The sequence below is a fragment of the Talaromyces stipitatus genome, genomic scaffold, assembly GCF_000003125.1.
Source record: "Talaromyces stipitatus ATCC 10500 scf_1105507295511 genomic scaffold, whole genome shotgun sequence".
In the NCBI taxonomy this organism is placed as follows: domain Eukaryota; kingdom Fungi; phylum Ascomycota; class Eurotiomycetes; order Eurotiales; family Trichocomaceae; genus Talaromyces; species Talaromyces stipitatus.
This window is the reverse complement of record NW_002990119.1, coordinates 2,664,319-2,679,515: the sequence shown is the minus strand read 5'-3', so window position 1 is coordinate 2,679,515 and position 15,197 is coordinate 2,664,319. Positions and strand designations below refer to the sequence as shown.

The following is a 15,197-nucleotide window of genomic DNA, read 5'->3' as shown; positions in this document are numbered from 1 at the left end:
TGGTGAGCATGCCGAGAGTGACGTGGCTACAGTATTAAGTTTGTCCAAGTACATGCAACGCGTGTTAAGGACGGAATTGAAGGGTTCATAGACCCCATTCTACCGATTAACGCCTCAACCCCCCAGACGCCTCCTAGTTCGGCGAAAGAATTGCGAGGATCCTACCGACTTTTATCACGCAATTTAAAACGAGGCCCAGACGATTTTAAAGGGCTAACTAGTCCATCGAGGAAAAAGAAAAGAGCGAATAAGAAACCCAACCATCTTGGACCTAGTAAAGTGGATGCAAATTGTAAGGATGTAGCGACAGCAGAAAATACTACTACTCATCAAACAGGCTCTACCAATCGACCTCTGACAGTAACAGCGGATACAGTCACAACGAATACCATGTCCGCAGCTGATGACACCACTTGCACATCATCGCCAACCGATTCCTTGGTGCTGGGTGCGCAATCCCACCTGCCGACCTTGTTGAACCCTGTAAAAGCGGTTGACACCATGACAAGTATATTATGGAATTGCGTGAAGCTCAATAATACTATTAGCAAGTATGGTCGGCAAACTCAGCAAATCTGGTCCACCACAGAAGTCGAAAAAATGCGATTGTACGTGGACGATATCGCGCAACGTGAATATGAAGAGGCGGTTCGTATTGTGAGAAGAGACAACGCGCTTTTGGCAGGAAAAGATATGCAAGGCCGGTATAATGAGACCGTTTACTGGGACATCATTTCTAAAGGAGCCAAGTTGATCCACCCTGCGACCTTACCCACCCCCAAGGAACCGCTGGACGAGTTTACCATGGCCGAAAAGGTTGCGACAAAGGTGTTCATGCGAGAAGCAGGGTTCGGAACCAGTGTGGAGAATCAGCGGCGGTGTCGGAATCTTTGGAAGAAGCTGTCTGAGATGCGCAGGGCGGGTATCAGCAAGATTCTCCTATACCGAACGAACGAATTTGACACTTACTGCAAAAGTTTTACCCAAGATGCTGGATCTTTAACTGATGTGGTTATGTCGTGGGAAAGGGTCTATGGCCCGCTACTAGAACAGCTGGAAAATCGAATGATGAAACAAGGTGCTGAGGATTTCACCGGTGTATCGGATCTCCTGCATGCGCATGTGGCAGAAATAATAGACGTCGGGAAATCCTCGTGGAATAATGCGTTCAATAAGTGGCGCTTCAAGCGAGAAGCATCCACATTTGCACTCGCATGTAAACCTGATGTTGCATCAGATGACCCTCTGTGGTGCGTCGCCGATCAACATATCGCGTCTGAGAGCGGCCGAAACAAGTCAATCTTTATATTTCTTTTCCGGAGAAATAACAGATTTCTGTCTGTCTGCCCCATTGTGCCGGTGAATCAAGGAGATCTCCTCGGTGTCTTCGCTGGAGAACTTCGTTTCTCCAACGATTTCGACAATCTATACGGAATTCGAGGGCCTTCCGAAAAATTATGGTTAGACTATTCACAGGTTACTGGAACGCTGAATCAGATGAAAGTTTCGCAGCACCGTAATGAGGCAAATGTGCAACTTCATTGGGAACCGGTTAACGAGCATAGAGGTAAAGACTCAAGCGTCTCATGGATCATTTCAGTTCGGGCAATCAAAGCTATTATGCCATTCGAGGAGATCGTCCGAGAAGCTCCTCAAAAAGAGCAATACCTTCTTCATCGGTCGGAAATTTTTGCCAAGCGAGGATTCACAAAAAATAAGCCCGAATCGTGAGCAAAATGCAGATACATAATGTTTGGAGCCGGTTTTCCAGAAGGAAACAGTGCGAGATGGGGATGAAGCTAGGACAGCAGAACTAAACTATAAGACTAGACTATTTTCGGGATAGAGTTACTCCTTAGCGGAAAATGGGGTGCCGCTAAGACGTAGTGGTAATAGGTTCCACTTTCGAAGTACATAGTAGTTATTCGTGTGTACCCCTAGCCGCCGTTACTTTTTGAGCTTTGCTTCCACGATTTTGTGGTGAAGTAGATGTATCATGGACTTGGGATAATATGAGTTATGGCACAATTCTAATCACTGCTCCTGGCCTCTTAAAATAGATACTTTCTTCCAGACCAACAAAGGACTGTCGAGCGCTGGCGGTCAAATATATTATTTCGTCCTGGTGTTTAGCTATCACTCAACCGTGCTAAGTATACTATCTCACTCACGTGTCATAGGAGAATCCTTCACTTTTGGTAGAGTGCGGCTAACAGTGTGACGGCGTGGCTCCGACAAGGCTACGAATAGGTCACGTCGAGATAAAGCCCTATTGACGAATAAGGTTATCGATAGGACACGCGAATATCGCGTGGTTTGACACCTCACGTCACGGGATGAGTCTAGACATCGGGCTTGACTCGCGTACAAAGGAGAAGTCAACGTCGGAGCCGCATTGGGATACCGGCCGTTACATACAGATTTGTGTTAGACGGGAAGTACTGTCCATGAGGAAGAAACGAGGGGTATAAATACCACGGTATCCCAGTTTTCTTCCTCATACACAGTTTCCTGTTGATACCGATACCCTAGTTTCTCAATGAGAATTGTTTATGCTGATCACCACCACATTCAGTCTAAGCTTCGCAGAAGTCATCGGTCATGAATCAGTACTGTTGTCGGCCTGAGGAGCTTCCTCTCCATCTTTACCGCGTGCATTACCCAGAGAGTCAAACAACTCTCACGGGCGAAGGACTCAAGGCCACAGACACAACTACACTCTACGGCAATAGCACACACGAACTCAGTCTCTTCAAACAGGCCGTGGAGGACCATTTTACATGGGGTTATCGAGGTCGTTCCCCATTTATTTCTTTCTTTTCCGACCGGAATCATGCCGAGAACTGGGGATGTACAGAGCCCTGGCGTGGATCGAATCCCCACAGCGAAGAATGGACTCTCTGTACTATTGATATATCTTTGCTCGATGGAGTCCATGTCTTTAAAGTCAGCAGGCTTGTAGATGCCCTAGGTGTGAGGATACCTAAAAGAGCAGAACAACATGAGGGAGGATCGTATATCTGTTTGCATAAGGTACCAGCTCACGCGATTCGTGAAAAGAGAGCTGGAATCAACGTCAAATATTGTAAGTTAGCTTACCAAGCGTCATCGAGACCATACTAACATTATTATAGCCCAGGAATATGGTGATGAACACCGGGATCCTTGCTTTGGTTACGATAGTGACGATTCAGCGGTGCAGAATAATATCAACGATGATTTGATCAAGATGATTGAGGGAGACTGGGATTGAAGTGCTCCAAATGGGCATACCTGACTGAGTTCTCTTAATAGACCCCAGTCGGTCTTCCTCACAATTTCAGGTGTAATTCATGAATGCTATCCACTATTACTTTAGGTCCATTCCTTGCATAGGGTACCCTGTGGGGTTCGACCAGTAGAAATTCTCCACATTTTAGAGCATAATGTAACAGCACTACTCAACCCCATTCATTAGGAATAAGACAATTTGCAATTGCTCCCTCTATAGCTGTTTTCTCATCCAACTGCCACGATTCATTTCTTCTTAGAGAAGTCACCCGGCGTTTTTCGTTCCGGTATAGGATAGTATGAGTCCTACTTTTGTCAGCTCTGCGGATTAATAACGTGAGAAACCTTACCAGGTGAGATATAAGTGATGACCAAATACCAGTTGTATCCGCGCAAAATGTCTTGATGCGACCAGTGTCGCGAAATCGAATCCCAAGAAAAATTTCGGCATCAACCATGATGCTAAGTTCGTATGCTTTCTTCAAAAGTGTATTCCCACGCCGGTTTCGCTGTTGTCTTTTATGCTTTTTTTGCAGTGGTGTCTTTGAAACCTTTTGGACTTTTAGAATAGTCATCTTTCATTTATAGCACTTAAATTTAACTGGAGAAGAAGTGAGTGAGTAAAAGAACATATAAGATGTTGCCTATTAAATAGTGCCGACAAAGCGTGGTTTAGAATAGATTTACCTCTTCTCAAAAGGTGACTTTTCACTATTCGCTAAAATGGACTTTTACTATGGTGATTGTTCTACGGTTATTTCTGTCTAGGCCAGTTCGGGCTAGACAAAGACCAATTTCAGCATATTGAAAATTGCTTCACGCTAAAAATTGCTCTATACCGAAATTGTAAAAAAGGCCAAAAATTGCTGTGTCAAAAGTTGCTCTCTGCCAAAAGTTGCTCTATGTCAAAAAGTTGCTTTGTGCCAAAAATCGCTCCATGCCAAAGTCGTTTGCCCAAAAAATACCTGCAAAAGTTGCCCTATGCCAAAAAGTTGCTTTGTGCCAAAAAATCGCTCCATGCTAAAGTCGTTTTCCCAAAAAATATCTGCAAAAGTTGCCCTACGCCAAAAATTCGCTCTATGCCAAAGTTGTTTGCCCAAAAAATACCTGTAAAAGTTGCTTTGTGCCAAAAAATTGCTCCATGCCAAAAGTTGCTCTATGCCAAAAGTTGCTTAACGCTAAAGATTGCTCCTACGCCAGAAAATCGCTCCATGCCAAAAGTTGCTCTGGCAAAGTCTAGATGTGGAAAGATCGGAAATTGGACCCTTATCTGAGGGGAACCAAAGTGGAATCTCGATCAGATAATATACGGTAGAATAGCTATCTGAGAGCTAGTACTTCTATAATATTATCGATTATCGAGAATAGGCAAGTGAGAAATGGTGTAGGGAGGGTGCTCACAGAGGATTGTTACGATATCGTAAACAGATCGACATGGGTAGAGGATTGCTACGATATCGTAAACAAATCGACATGGGGAGGGCGACTATAGAGGATTGCTACGATATCGTAAACAGGCCGACATGGGAAGGGCGCCTATAAAGGATCGTTACGATATCGTAAACAGATCGACATGGAGAAGGCGCCTATAGAGGATCGTTACGATATCGTAAACAGACCGACATGGGAAGGGCGCCTACAGAGGATTGCTACGATATCGTAAACAGACCGACATGGGAAGGGCGCCTATAGAGGATCGTTACAATATCGTAAATAGATAGGTATTGCAGTTTCTTGAAAAATCAACTTTTGAAAGGTCCTAAATCCTAATCCCCTAATCCTTCCCGGCGGATGCAGAACCGGGCCGAACCACGGCACACAATCAGCTGTCAAATGCCCCCACCTTGGTGTGGACCTTTCTTGGCGTATCTCTAAAAATAGTTTAGCCCCGCCTGGTTTTGGGCCTAGGACCATGGTCCTAGGTCCTTCTCGAGCATAGATGTACTGCTTTCAGTCAAGTAGGGCTCTCAGTCCATCCCGGCCATGGGCCAGTGATCCTGTGTTTATAGTGGGTTTAGGTTGATAGCCCTGATTCACCCCGCATCCGCAGTCAACGTTCCCAGCACAGCGTTTGTTTGAGGAAGGCCATCCTGTGACAAAGTTACTCCTAACACTGTGCAGGAACTAGGTAGTCTAGCCCCGGTCTATGTCAGTACTAGTATTTAAGTCCTAGGAAGCTATTCCTAGGAAGATTTACACCATACCGAGGGAATCCTGGGTCTTCAGCAGTTCTGTGTGACTAGTCTTGGGATGGGTTGGGAGATGGGTCAAACAATATAGATTGAATAAGTACCTGGGAATTCAATCCTATAATGGACTCAGTGAAAAATAGCTGCTGGCAAAACTTATTGCCTTGTCGTGTAATCCATTTTCTATTCCTATCTAGCCTGTTGCCTGCTCTAGAGCAGATCACCTTTTCCATTCGACCTGCAGAAGCTTGAGTACATTACACTAAACCTGTTATGCTAGCGCGGGAAAGAAGTATACAAACAAGTTGTTGGAGGTTGACTATGGAATTAGCTAGAATGGGTTTTTACCCATCACTACATCAGAAATATTAGAGCGAGGGTTGGAAATACGTCATAAGTGGATCTGTTTCAGGGAACGTTCTAGAACATACTATTCAAAAACGCCCTTTGTAATTTTTAGCATGTATATTAATGTATTGTGATAAGGAAATGGACGAAAATGACTGGTCAATTATACAATGTGTTACCGTAAGAAAACATGTTTAAGAGTGGGGCGTTGTGGTGAACAATATTTTCACCCCATATTTTTCATATGATGATATAAATTACGGTGGCCCTTAGTTCAACTTCGTACCACCATTCACTTCCATGTTTTTATTTCAACAATGTAACTGCATTGTTGAAAAATACAACCCTGCTTAATTTGTGTAAATATATAACTATACTATTATAGTACACATCTTATTAGACCTTGACCATCTTCCAGCGAAAAGAACACCCGCCCTTGGATGATGACTATTATGGCAGGGTATGCGACCTGCCACTAACTACAGGCCCTGTACCTTCTGTCCCTTCGGCCATGAGGTCTCTTCAACGTTTCAAAATGACCTTTCATTTGTGAGCTGCCTATGAATTTGTTGAAACTATGATCATACTAGACTTACTATGCTTCAATAGGCCGTTTAAACTGCTCTAAATAATCATTTCTTACAATGACCACCTAAACGCTATAAGCAAGTTTTCGATGGATAGATTTTATGGTAAGGAAAAGGTTTAAGCTTGCTGGAAATCAAAGTGTGCAAGAACACTATGTGTAAAACCACCAAAGCAGTGTAAAGGCGGGGTTTTGATGCTTAGGCACTTAATTTTTGTGATACAGTAGTTTGCACCTTCAGAGTAACAACTGACACTCTCTTCTCTTTCCTCTGAAACAGTGCCAAGAAGACGCTATTATAAATATAGAATAGTGTAGGAATAATGTTAATGCGGAGATAATACAGTATCTGTCGATACAGACTTTTATTTACAATACATGAATGGCGGTAAAATACAATAGTCTGAACACGTGTTCTAAAACTGCCTGGTAAAGTTAGTAGAGCAAGCCTAACACTTCTGTCTCCTGTTGACCAGCAACGGGTTCTTGGACTGAAATCCCGACTCCCAGCCTCTCAACGCTTTCTATGAACATCCCTAGCAAATCACAATGAAACTGATAGATTTACCTACTGAATTATTACAACTCCTGACAGAATTCCTCGAAACAGAAAAGGATATAAGCGCATTATCTCGGACCGGCCGACATTGTTATTCCGTGTTTATTCCATGTCTTTATCGGTATGACCGTCAAAATAAAAATAGCTTCGCACTACTATGGGCTGCTAAATACGGGAATGAGAGTACTGCTCGGATTAGCATCCAATACGGGGCTAATCCAGATCCAAAGGATGATCATAGCTCAACACCACTATCATACGCGGCATCAGAAGGGCATGAGGCAATAGTAAAGCTACTTCTCAACATGGATGGGGTCAATCTAGATTCAAAGGATAATGATGGCCGGACACCACTATCAGAGGCTGCACAAAAAGGACATGAGGCAATAGTGAAGCTACTTCTCAACACGGATACAGTCGATCCAGATTCAAAAGATAATCGTGGCCGGACACCACTATCATACGCGGCATCAGAAGGGCATGAGGCAATAGTAAAGCTACTTCTCAATATGGATGGGGTCAATCTAGATTCAAAGGATAATGATGGCCGGACACCACTATCAAGAGCTGCATCAAGAGGGCATGAGGCAATAGTAAAGCTACTTCTCAACATGGATGGAGTCAATCCAGATTCAAAGGATAGAGATAGCCGGACACCACTATTTTATGCTGCATTAAGAGGGCATGAGGCAATAGTCAACATACTTCTCAATGTGGATGGAGTCGATCCTAATTCAAAGGATTATTCTCGCCAGACACCACTATTTTATGCTGCATTAAGAGGGCATGAGGCAATAGTCAACATACTTCTCAATGTGGATGGAGTCGATCCTAATTCAAAGGATAATAATGGCTGGACACCACTATTTTATGCTGCATCAAAAGGGCATGAGGCAGTAGTGAAGCTGCTTCTCAATATGCATAGAATCGATCCAGATTCACAGGATAATTCTCGCCAGACATCACTATCAGAGGCTGCACAAAAAGGACATGAGGCAATAGTGAAGCTACTTCTCAACACGGATACAGTCGATCCAGATTCAAAAGATAATTATGGCCGGACACCACTAGTTTATGCTGCATCAAGTGGGCGTGAGGCAATAGTAAAGCTACTTCTCAATATGGATGGTGTCAATCCAGATTCAAAGGATAGAGATGGCTGGACACCACTATTTTGTGCTGCATCAGAAGGGCATGAGACAATAGTGAAGCTACTTCTCAACATGGATGGGGTCGATCCAAATTCAAGAACTGATAATGGCCTGACACCACTGTCAATGGCTGCATATAAAGGGCATGAGGCAGTAGTGAAGCTACTTCTCAACATAGATACAGTCGATCCAGATTTAAAGGATAATAATGGCTGGACACCACTTTCAAGAGCTGCATCAAGAGGGCATAAGGCAATAGTAAAGCTACTTCTCAATACGGATAGGGTCGATCCAGATTCAAAGGATAATAATGGCTGGACACCACTATTTTATGCTGCATCAAAAGGGCATGAGGCAATAGTGAAGCTGCTTCTCAACACAGATGGAGTTGATCCAGATCCAAAGGATGATGGCTCGACACCACTATTTTATGCTGCATCAAAAGGGCATGAGGCAATAGTGAAACTACTTCTCAACACGGATGGAGTTGATCCAGATTTAAAGAATAATGATGGCCGGACACCACTGTCAATAGCTGCATATAAAGGGCATGAGGCAACAGTGAAGCTACTTCTCAACACAGGCAGAGTTGATCAAGATCTAAAGGATAATGATGGCCAGACACCACTATCAAGAGCTGCATCAGAGGGGCATGAGGCAATAGTTAAGTTACTTCTCAACACGGATGGAGTCGATCCAGATCCAAAGGATTATTCTTGCTAGACACCATTCTCATTCATTTGAATGGACTTAATAAGCGCAAAGTGGAGCGATGTCTTTAATTGTGCTTGAATGGCATTAACCAGCTTCAGCAATCTGAGACGAATTGAGTTGATTACTCACAATTATACCGTAAACTAACTACCCTTGAATTAATTATACAAAATGTTGAGCCGTTTTTATTTAACATTAGTTGTCGATTAAGATCCAGGAGAATCTATTGTAAAGTAACGCTATACCTTAGTAACAACATATATATTACGAAAACTAAAATGTCAGATATGGGCGAGAAAGCCGAAGTAAATGGCAGATTCTTCGTGTTTATAGTTACTCCGATCACTGCTGACATCTCGGGTCAATATTGGACCGGCCACCTATGGAAAAACACGCATATACTACGGAGTAGGTAAAATAAATTTGCGCACTACCCAAGCCTACGAGTAGGTAGTGATACATGTAATTTACGGGCGTATCAAATCTGCGAATGCGCAATACGCCACGGAGAAAGTTACACGAGCGAGGGTTATTCCGGATCTAGCTGTATGTAGACTAGGAAACTCCTAGCACTGTTTCAGAAGAAAGAGAAGAGAGTGTTAGCTGTTACTCTGAAGGTGCAAACTACTGTACCACCTTAAGTAAATACACAAATAAAGTGCATAAGCATTCACTTGATGTAGATACTATACAGTGCCAAGACAGAAAACGTGCAAGGGCACCAGAATGTAAAGGCACAAATATGTATGGGCACTGTGGCGCAGAGCCACATTGATATAGATACACTGAGGTGTATTGCCACTCTGGTGTTCTTACTTCTTAGTGTCTCTACTAACCTGGTGCCTTTACACCAAGGTGTCCACACATGAAATTAGTGTCTTTGCATTAATTGAGAGTATCTGCACTCTTTAGTCCTTACACTAGAGAGTGTCTGCACCATTTTCGTGGCTTAGCACCTTAGTGTCTGTGCATAGTTATGATTTGTAATCTCTTCATGTAACTATGGTTGTCTCTGCATTATTTCGGTGCCTTTGCTCCTTAGTGTCTTCACCCAGTCAAAGAATATATCAATCTAGCTATCATCCTTGGGTTCTCTCATGCTTCAGGGATTTTCAGTACGGTCTTTGAACGGACTAGTATGTCATACTTGACTATTTCAAGCTAGGGTATATGAATATACGTCTAGATGAGCCCACTCGGCGTAGATAAGTGATTTATTGAGCTCGAAATGGGTTTTGACAAGATCTCTTCCAAGCTACGGCAACCACTATATGCGGTTGTAGATGCCTGAGGCATAAAATCATGGAGAATAGTTCTTCCGGCACTGACGGTGATGCACAGGAGCTGGGATTAAAGCTACTGAGTTACGCTACGGATCACATACCATAAGCGGAGTAAATCCAGCGGGGTAAAACTTCTATGGATAGCACCTGCGAAGTTGTCTATTCAGAGGTACCTTCTGCGAACCGACAACTTCTGCGGACAGACAACTTCTGCGGACAGACAACTTCTGCGAACAGACAACTTCTGCGAACAGACAACTTCTGCGGACAGACAACTTCTGCGGACAGACAACTTCTGCGGACAGACAACTTCTGCGGACAGACAATTTCTATAAATAGACAGACAGCTTTCGTGTGAGGTGCTCTACGAGACGTTAGGGTCTCAAAAGGGCGCCACATTCTTGCCACACCACTCCAGCCTTCTGCCTACGGAGTTACAGCCCTATTCATACTTGGTGCCGGAACCGTTTTTGGATCTAGGTACCACGTATAGCTCTGGCCATTCGTTGGTCGCAAAGGATCGAATGAAACCCCTTGATAAAACAATGGAAGGAAACTGTTAGTGCTCGCCTTCGCCATTAGGACCTCCGTAATAGAGAGATTCTTGGAAACCCAGAAATCACACTCTCCCGGAATTCTCGGATTACAGACAAGGCACAAACGCAACTAATAAGTGGAGCAGAAAAGAGGCTTTTTCGGACAAAATCGAATTTCGGTTTACCGAAATTTGTGTGAAAGTAAAAATTTCAGAGACAAGAATTATCTGGCGAAGAGAAATGTGCGGAAAAGAGAAATAAATGTAAAAGTGTGGGTGCATCTGCACTAGTACTAGTACGATAAGCTTCCTAACGCGGAATATGGGTTCAATCGAGTAGTCTAAGTTGTCTGTGTTCATTCTATCTCTGAAGCTATTCAACAGCGCTGTGAGATAACCCTTGCACCGCTGAGTCACGTGAGACATCACGTGACTGCGGCTATCCGCCTGGTCAACTCGACTGCCTCACGATCCAACAAAAATACAGATTACCGGGAATCAGAGAAACTCGGATAATCGACTGCATTTGATCACGGTCTAAGATGATTGATGAAGATGTTTCTTTTATGAGGGATAGTGCAGCTACGATAATTTGTCCATCGAACGCGGGCTGCCATCCCATATGGGCTCCGGTGTGCGGCAACAGACTAAGGAGGTACTCTTCATATATAAATGCCATCTCTTAATAACGTCTGCTAAAGGTCAATCACTAGCCAGACTTCTATCGCTATACTATAAGATGGAAGGAGTTGGCTTCTTGCCAGTTGCTATCTTATATGCCTTAATTGTCGAAAGTATCTTCAAATGTCGTATCTTGGAGTCCGGCATAGACTCTGCTCTCCCACATCATTTCTACCCAAGCTTTCACTTCTTCTGGGCTCATGGCGTCCTCGTCTTCGGTATCGTCGCCCAGCCAGTCACCGAATTCATCCAGGGGATCAAAATCATCGTATCGCACGAGGATGAATGTGTTTCCTTTGAGATATGCGAATTCGAAGTCTGTTTCAACTAAGCAATATACCGGTCGCCTCCCATTTCCACTCGCATCTGCGGACCAAAAACCAACGAGTACGCCTTCAGGGATGAATATGGGAGTTGAATACTGTTCACACCATGGGTCTTCGTCCTCGAGAGTCGTATTTTGTAGTGAATCACTTTCTCCCTCTATCGAGGGGGTTGGTTTGTCTAGACAACCTCTTGATTGCGTTGTGCATTGCATCTTCTTTGAAGCGGGCTCAATTGAGTGACTCGGTTGATGAGGCGGATCTTGTTCCTGTTCGCGTTTTGGTAATCGGCGAGACGAGTCTGAGGCGCACTGCCGAGTTGGTGATTCGTGGCTTGTCATGTCTTCTTGAATCGCCACAGCAAGGGCTTGAGCAACTGCCGGGACTTCTTCACAGAATTGATGGATGAGTCCACGAAACTAATGCTCTCTGTGATTAGCACGCTTCTCACTCTGTGATACTAGGCACCATACCTCTAGTTCGATGTCCTGGAACTTTCTCGTCCTTCGTGCCTCAGCAAACTCTTGGATCTTCTCAAGTAAATCACGCAGAGAAGTCGTAGCCATTTGGCTTAGCAAGAGTACTATTTGTGAAATAGGAAAAGCGGAGTCCATTGTCTATAGGGTGTGAACAGTCAACTTTCACGGAGTTGAAATCGGAATATAGCTTGATGATGGGGGAGAAGAAAAAGGAAAACAGACCAAGAGTGCGGAGGAGGCCTTTATATACTCGGACCACCAAGTATTTTGGCATCCCAGGATGCCGAAACCCAAACCGTGTCTGCAATGTTAGAACCAATCATGGATCCAGCGGAAGCCTACGGCGAGGCAGTTTGGTAGAAGTGACTCGCGATCAGATCATACCAGTACGGTTTGAGCATGGGCTAGTAGTCATTCAAGGATTCGAGAATTACCTCGGAGCAGATTCCGCCTACTCAGAGAAAGATACAATTATACGTGCCCAATCATTGATGAAGGAACCAGCTGCGCCCCATGCTTTGTCCTAGGCTCTCTGCCTGGGTGTACCATGGGGGACGAAGCATAGCTGGTCACAGAGTTACACCCCATGCAAAAGATCGATTCTAACTTGAGAAAAGATGGTTGCTTCGTTATCAATGAATGGCGCAGACAATTGCTCTCCCAAAGAGTCCACATGAAAAGTTGAGTTCATGGTTGCTTGTTCGAGCTGCTTAATTGAACTGTGAGGCATTTCAGCCATATTTTACAGTTCAAGGTATGATTTATTTCGAGACAAGAACGCCTTGTAATGACCGAACTGCTACTGCTCGCCTGGAGTATTTTCCACTCTAAGGTAGCTGACATGAGACGCCTGGCTGAGAACGACCTAGTATATGCCTCTGATTTTCGGAATAACCATGCATCTAGCACGTCGACTGGTCAACAGAGCCATGCAGCGCCACGCATGAGATATCCTCCTGCCTGACTAGGAAAGTCGGAGCTCGATTCGTCGATGACGAATGATCTATTTAGGGACACACTATGCTGATGCTGCATGATATCTTCCTATTTGATTGGAGCTGCGAGGCCTGGTGCTTCGCACGGCGCTACACTGAACTCGTTCATCTCCACCTCACTTGCAACGTTGCACCTGATGCCCCTGAGAGAATTAGAGCTGGAACGCTCAGCCCCCTTAAAGGTGATTAAGCATCGGTATGGAGTTGTTGGTTCTGAGAAAGTATAAATTCTTGCAGCTTCCCACTGAAGTAGGACAACCTGCCATCTTCTTTATTTTTTCGCCGATTTTGACATTTTGATCGAAATGGAGACACAGCAACAACCTGCTCTTGTCCAGATTGATGACTCGCATATCCCAGATTTTACATATGAAGCGGAAGAAGAGCATGCGACTGAAGGTCCCGCACAGATAATAATTGACTCTCCCCCCTCTACCATTCCCTTCGACGAGGATTCACCTCCGCGGCAGTTACCTAGTGAGCGATTGCCACCCAGTGAAGAGGTTGGCGAAGCAGCGGGCTCCCCTTCACCAGTCATTGAAATAAGTGATGATGAGGAGGAAAATCATAGACGACCGCGACGTCGAAATACGGGTCGTCGCCCTGATTATACTTATCGAGATTACCAAGATACAATGGAACATGCGATCTCGGCACCGCCTTTACGCAAACGGAAAAGAGAAGATTCAGATGTGGTAGATTTTCGGTCTAAAATTGTAAAGAGTTTCTTATCTCTTTCTCAAACCTGGCTAACAATTAACAGAAGCAATTTGTGAAGGAAATCACAGAACCATATGAGGCCTTAGAAAAGGAGAACAAACGATTGACTGAAGAGAGACATCAATGGAAGAAGGACAAGAAACAGTTGCAGCTTCAAATCCAATATTTACAGCGACAAGTCAATGAACAGAAGCGGCGCAATATTTTGAAGTGTGTTCTATGCCATCGAACATTCAACGAGAGCTGGAAAGTTTTAGGATGTGGCCATACTTTATGTAAGAATTGCGTGGAGGACATCAAATCAAAGGGTTCTCTATTCGAGTATCCTTGTCCTTATCCGGAGTGCAAGAAGCCGATTCGGTCTTGTTTAGATTTTTATCCAAACGTGGTGGAAGCATAGCTGGCCTGAAAATGAGCTGGACAATAGCACTACTTAATTTACGATCTATGCCCAATTATGCTGTGCATACGCAACCATGCTTAGATACCAGCTTACAGGCCAACTGTGGTCAGGTTAAAGAGAGTGCTTGCGCATTCGATTAGATGCCCTTGTTACCCCACTTCTGAAACATAGCTAATAAAACTCCGCTTTCCTTGTTACTGCATTTTATTCTTGAACTGGATTTGATGTTCAGGATCGATACTGCACGCATTCGCGATCTTGCAGTCTACTGCCCAAAACTGACTGTGCTTAGACTGCGTCAAGCCCGATTATGTCTCTCGATCGCACAGATGCGTGTGGCTGATCCACTTGGCCAGCTAGAAATTATGCACTTTAGAGTGGTATTTTTTGAGGATCCACAGGCCTTAATGGAACCGCACAGATCTCTACACAGAAGGGGACGATGAGAACATCGATGAGGCCAAGGTGCCTGGTAGGGAGACGGCCATCAATAAACCTTATCTCCAGAATCCAGTTGTGTCACATTGCGTGAAGGCAGAAATAGGCGATTTTTGGTATGGCAATCCGAGGAAGAACTGAAGCTTCAGAATAGCAAATTGCTCACGCTTTACTAGGAACAACAAGATGTTCTAGAAAGAGCATCCAAACTCCCGAGTCCCTACAAGCAAAACACGTTTTCCAAAACGGAAAAGAAACCTATGACTTGGATTTGAGTATTGAGTGTGTTGTATTCTTTTGGTCTGATCAATTTGTTAGCCTTGCTTAATAGTTGAATACATATGATTGGTTGTTGTTTATATGAAACTAAGTTAGCGCTTTGTATAATTGGTTACGTCATAAGCGATGGGTCTTCTGGCCAGATTGGCTAACGAGGGTCGACCGGGGCCCACTTACTGATCGACCACGTTTTACGATCTCAGGCCAACGCTTTTCATTTCCTGTTCCTAATACAACCCACGAT

At 44.2% G+C, this 15,197-nt stretch overlaps 5 protein-coding genes across 5 annotated transcripts; 4 read left to right on the top strand and 1 right to left on the bottom strand.

Moving 5' to 3' along the window:
* Positions 1–390: 390 nt before the first annotated feature.
* Positions 391–1,887, top strand: TSTA_106860 (uncharacterized protein; the record flags this gene model as incomplete). Its single annotated transcript, XM_002486669.1, has 2 exons — positions 391–1,727; positions 1,860–1,887. 2 exons carry the CDS (start codon positions 391–393, stop codon positions 1,885–1,887), a joined length of 1,365 nt encoding a protein of 454 aa, XP_002486714.1.
* Positions 1,888–2,475: 588 nt separating this feature from the next.
* TSTA_106850 (uncharacterized protein) lies at positions 2,476–3,372 on the top strand. The gene is made up of 2 exons (XM_002486668.1): positions 2,476–3,085; positions 3,135–3,372. Exons 1-2 carry the CDS (start codon positions 2,602–2,604, stop codon positions 3,251–3,253), a joined length of 603 nt encoding a protein of 200 aa, XP_002486713.1. The 5' UTR covers positions 2,476–2,601; the 3' UTR covers positions 3,254–3,372.
* A 3,570-nt stretch (positions 3,373–6,942) lies between these two features.
* On the top strand, positions 6,943–8,826 carry TSTA_106840 (ankyrin repeat-containing protein, putative; the record flags this gene model as incomplete). Its single annotated transcript, XM_002486667.1, has 2 exons — positions 6,943–7,073; positions 7,098–8,826. The coding sequence occupies 2 exons, from the start codon at positions 6,943–6,945 to the stop codon at positions 8,824–8,826; spliced, it is 1,860 nt and encodes a 619-aa protein (XP_002486712.1).
* Positions 8,827–11,416: 2,590 nt separating this feature from the next.
* On the bottom strand, positions 11,417–12,205 carry TSTA_106830 (uncharacterized protein; the record flags this gene model as incomplete). The annotated part of the gene is made up of 2 exons (XM_002486666.1): positions 11,417–12,058; positions 12,113–12,205. 2 exons carry the CDS (start codon positions 12,203–12,205, stop codon positions 11,417–11,419), a joined length of 735 nt encoding a protein of 244 aa, XP_002486711.1.
* A 1,213-nt stretch (positions 12,206–13,418) lies between these two features.
* Positions 13,419–14,275, top strand: TSTA_106820 (uncharacterized protein; the record flags this gene model as incomplete). The annotated part of the gene is made up of 2 exons (XM_002486665.1): positions 13,419–13,829; positions 13,877–14,275. 2 exons carry the CDS (start codon positions 13,419–13,421, stop codon positions 14,231–14,233), a joined length of 768 nt encoding a protein of 255 aa, XP_002486710.1. The 3' UTR covers positions 14,234–14,275.
* Positions 14,276–15,197: the final 922 nt, after the last annotated feature.

Coding starts and splice junctions, on each gene's coding strand:
- TSTA_106850 (XM_002486668.1), top strand. CDS start 2,602: ATGAATCAGTACTGTTGTCGGCCTGAGGAGCTTCCTCTCCATCTTTAC. Junction 3,086..3,134: donor TGGAATCAACGTCAAATATT/GTAAGTTAGCTT, acceptor ACATTATTATAG/CCCAGGAATATGGTGATGAA.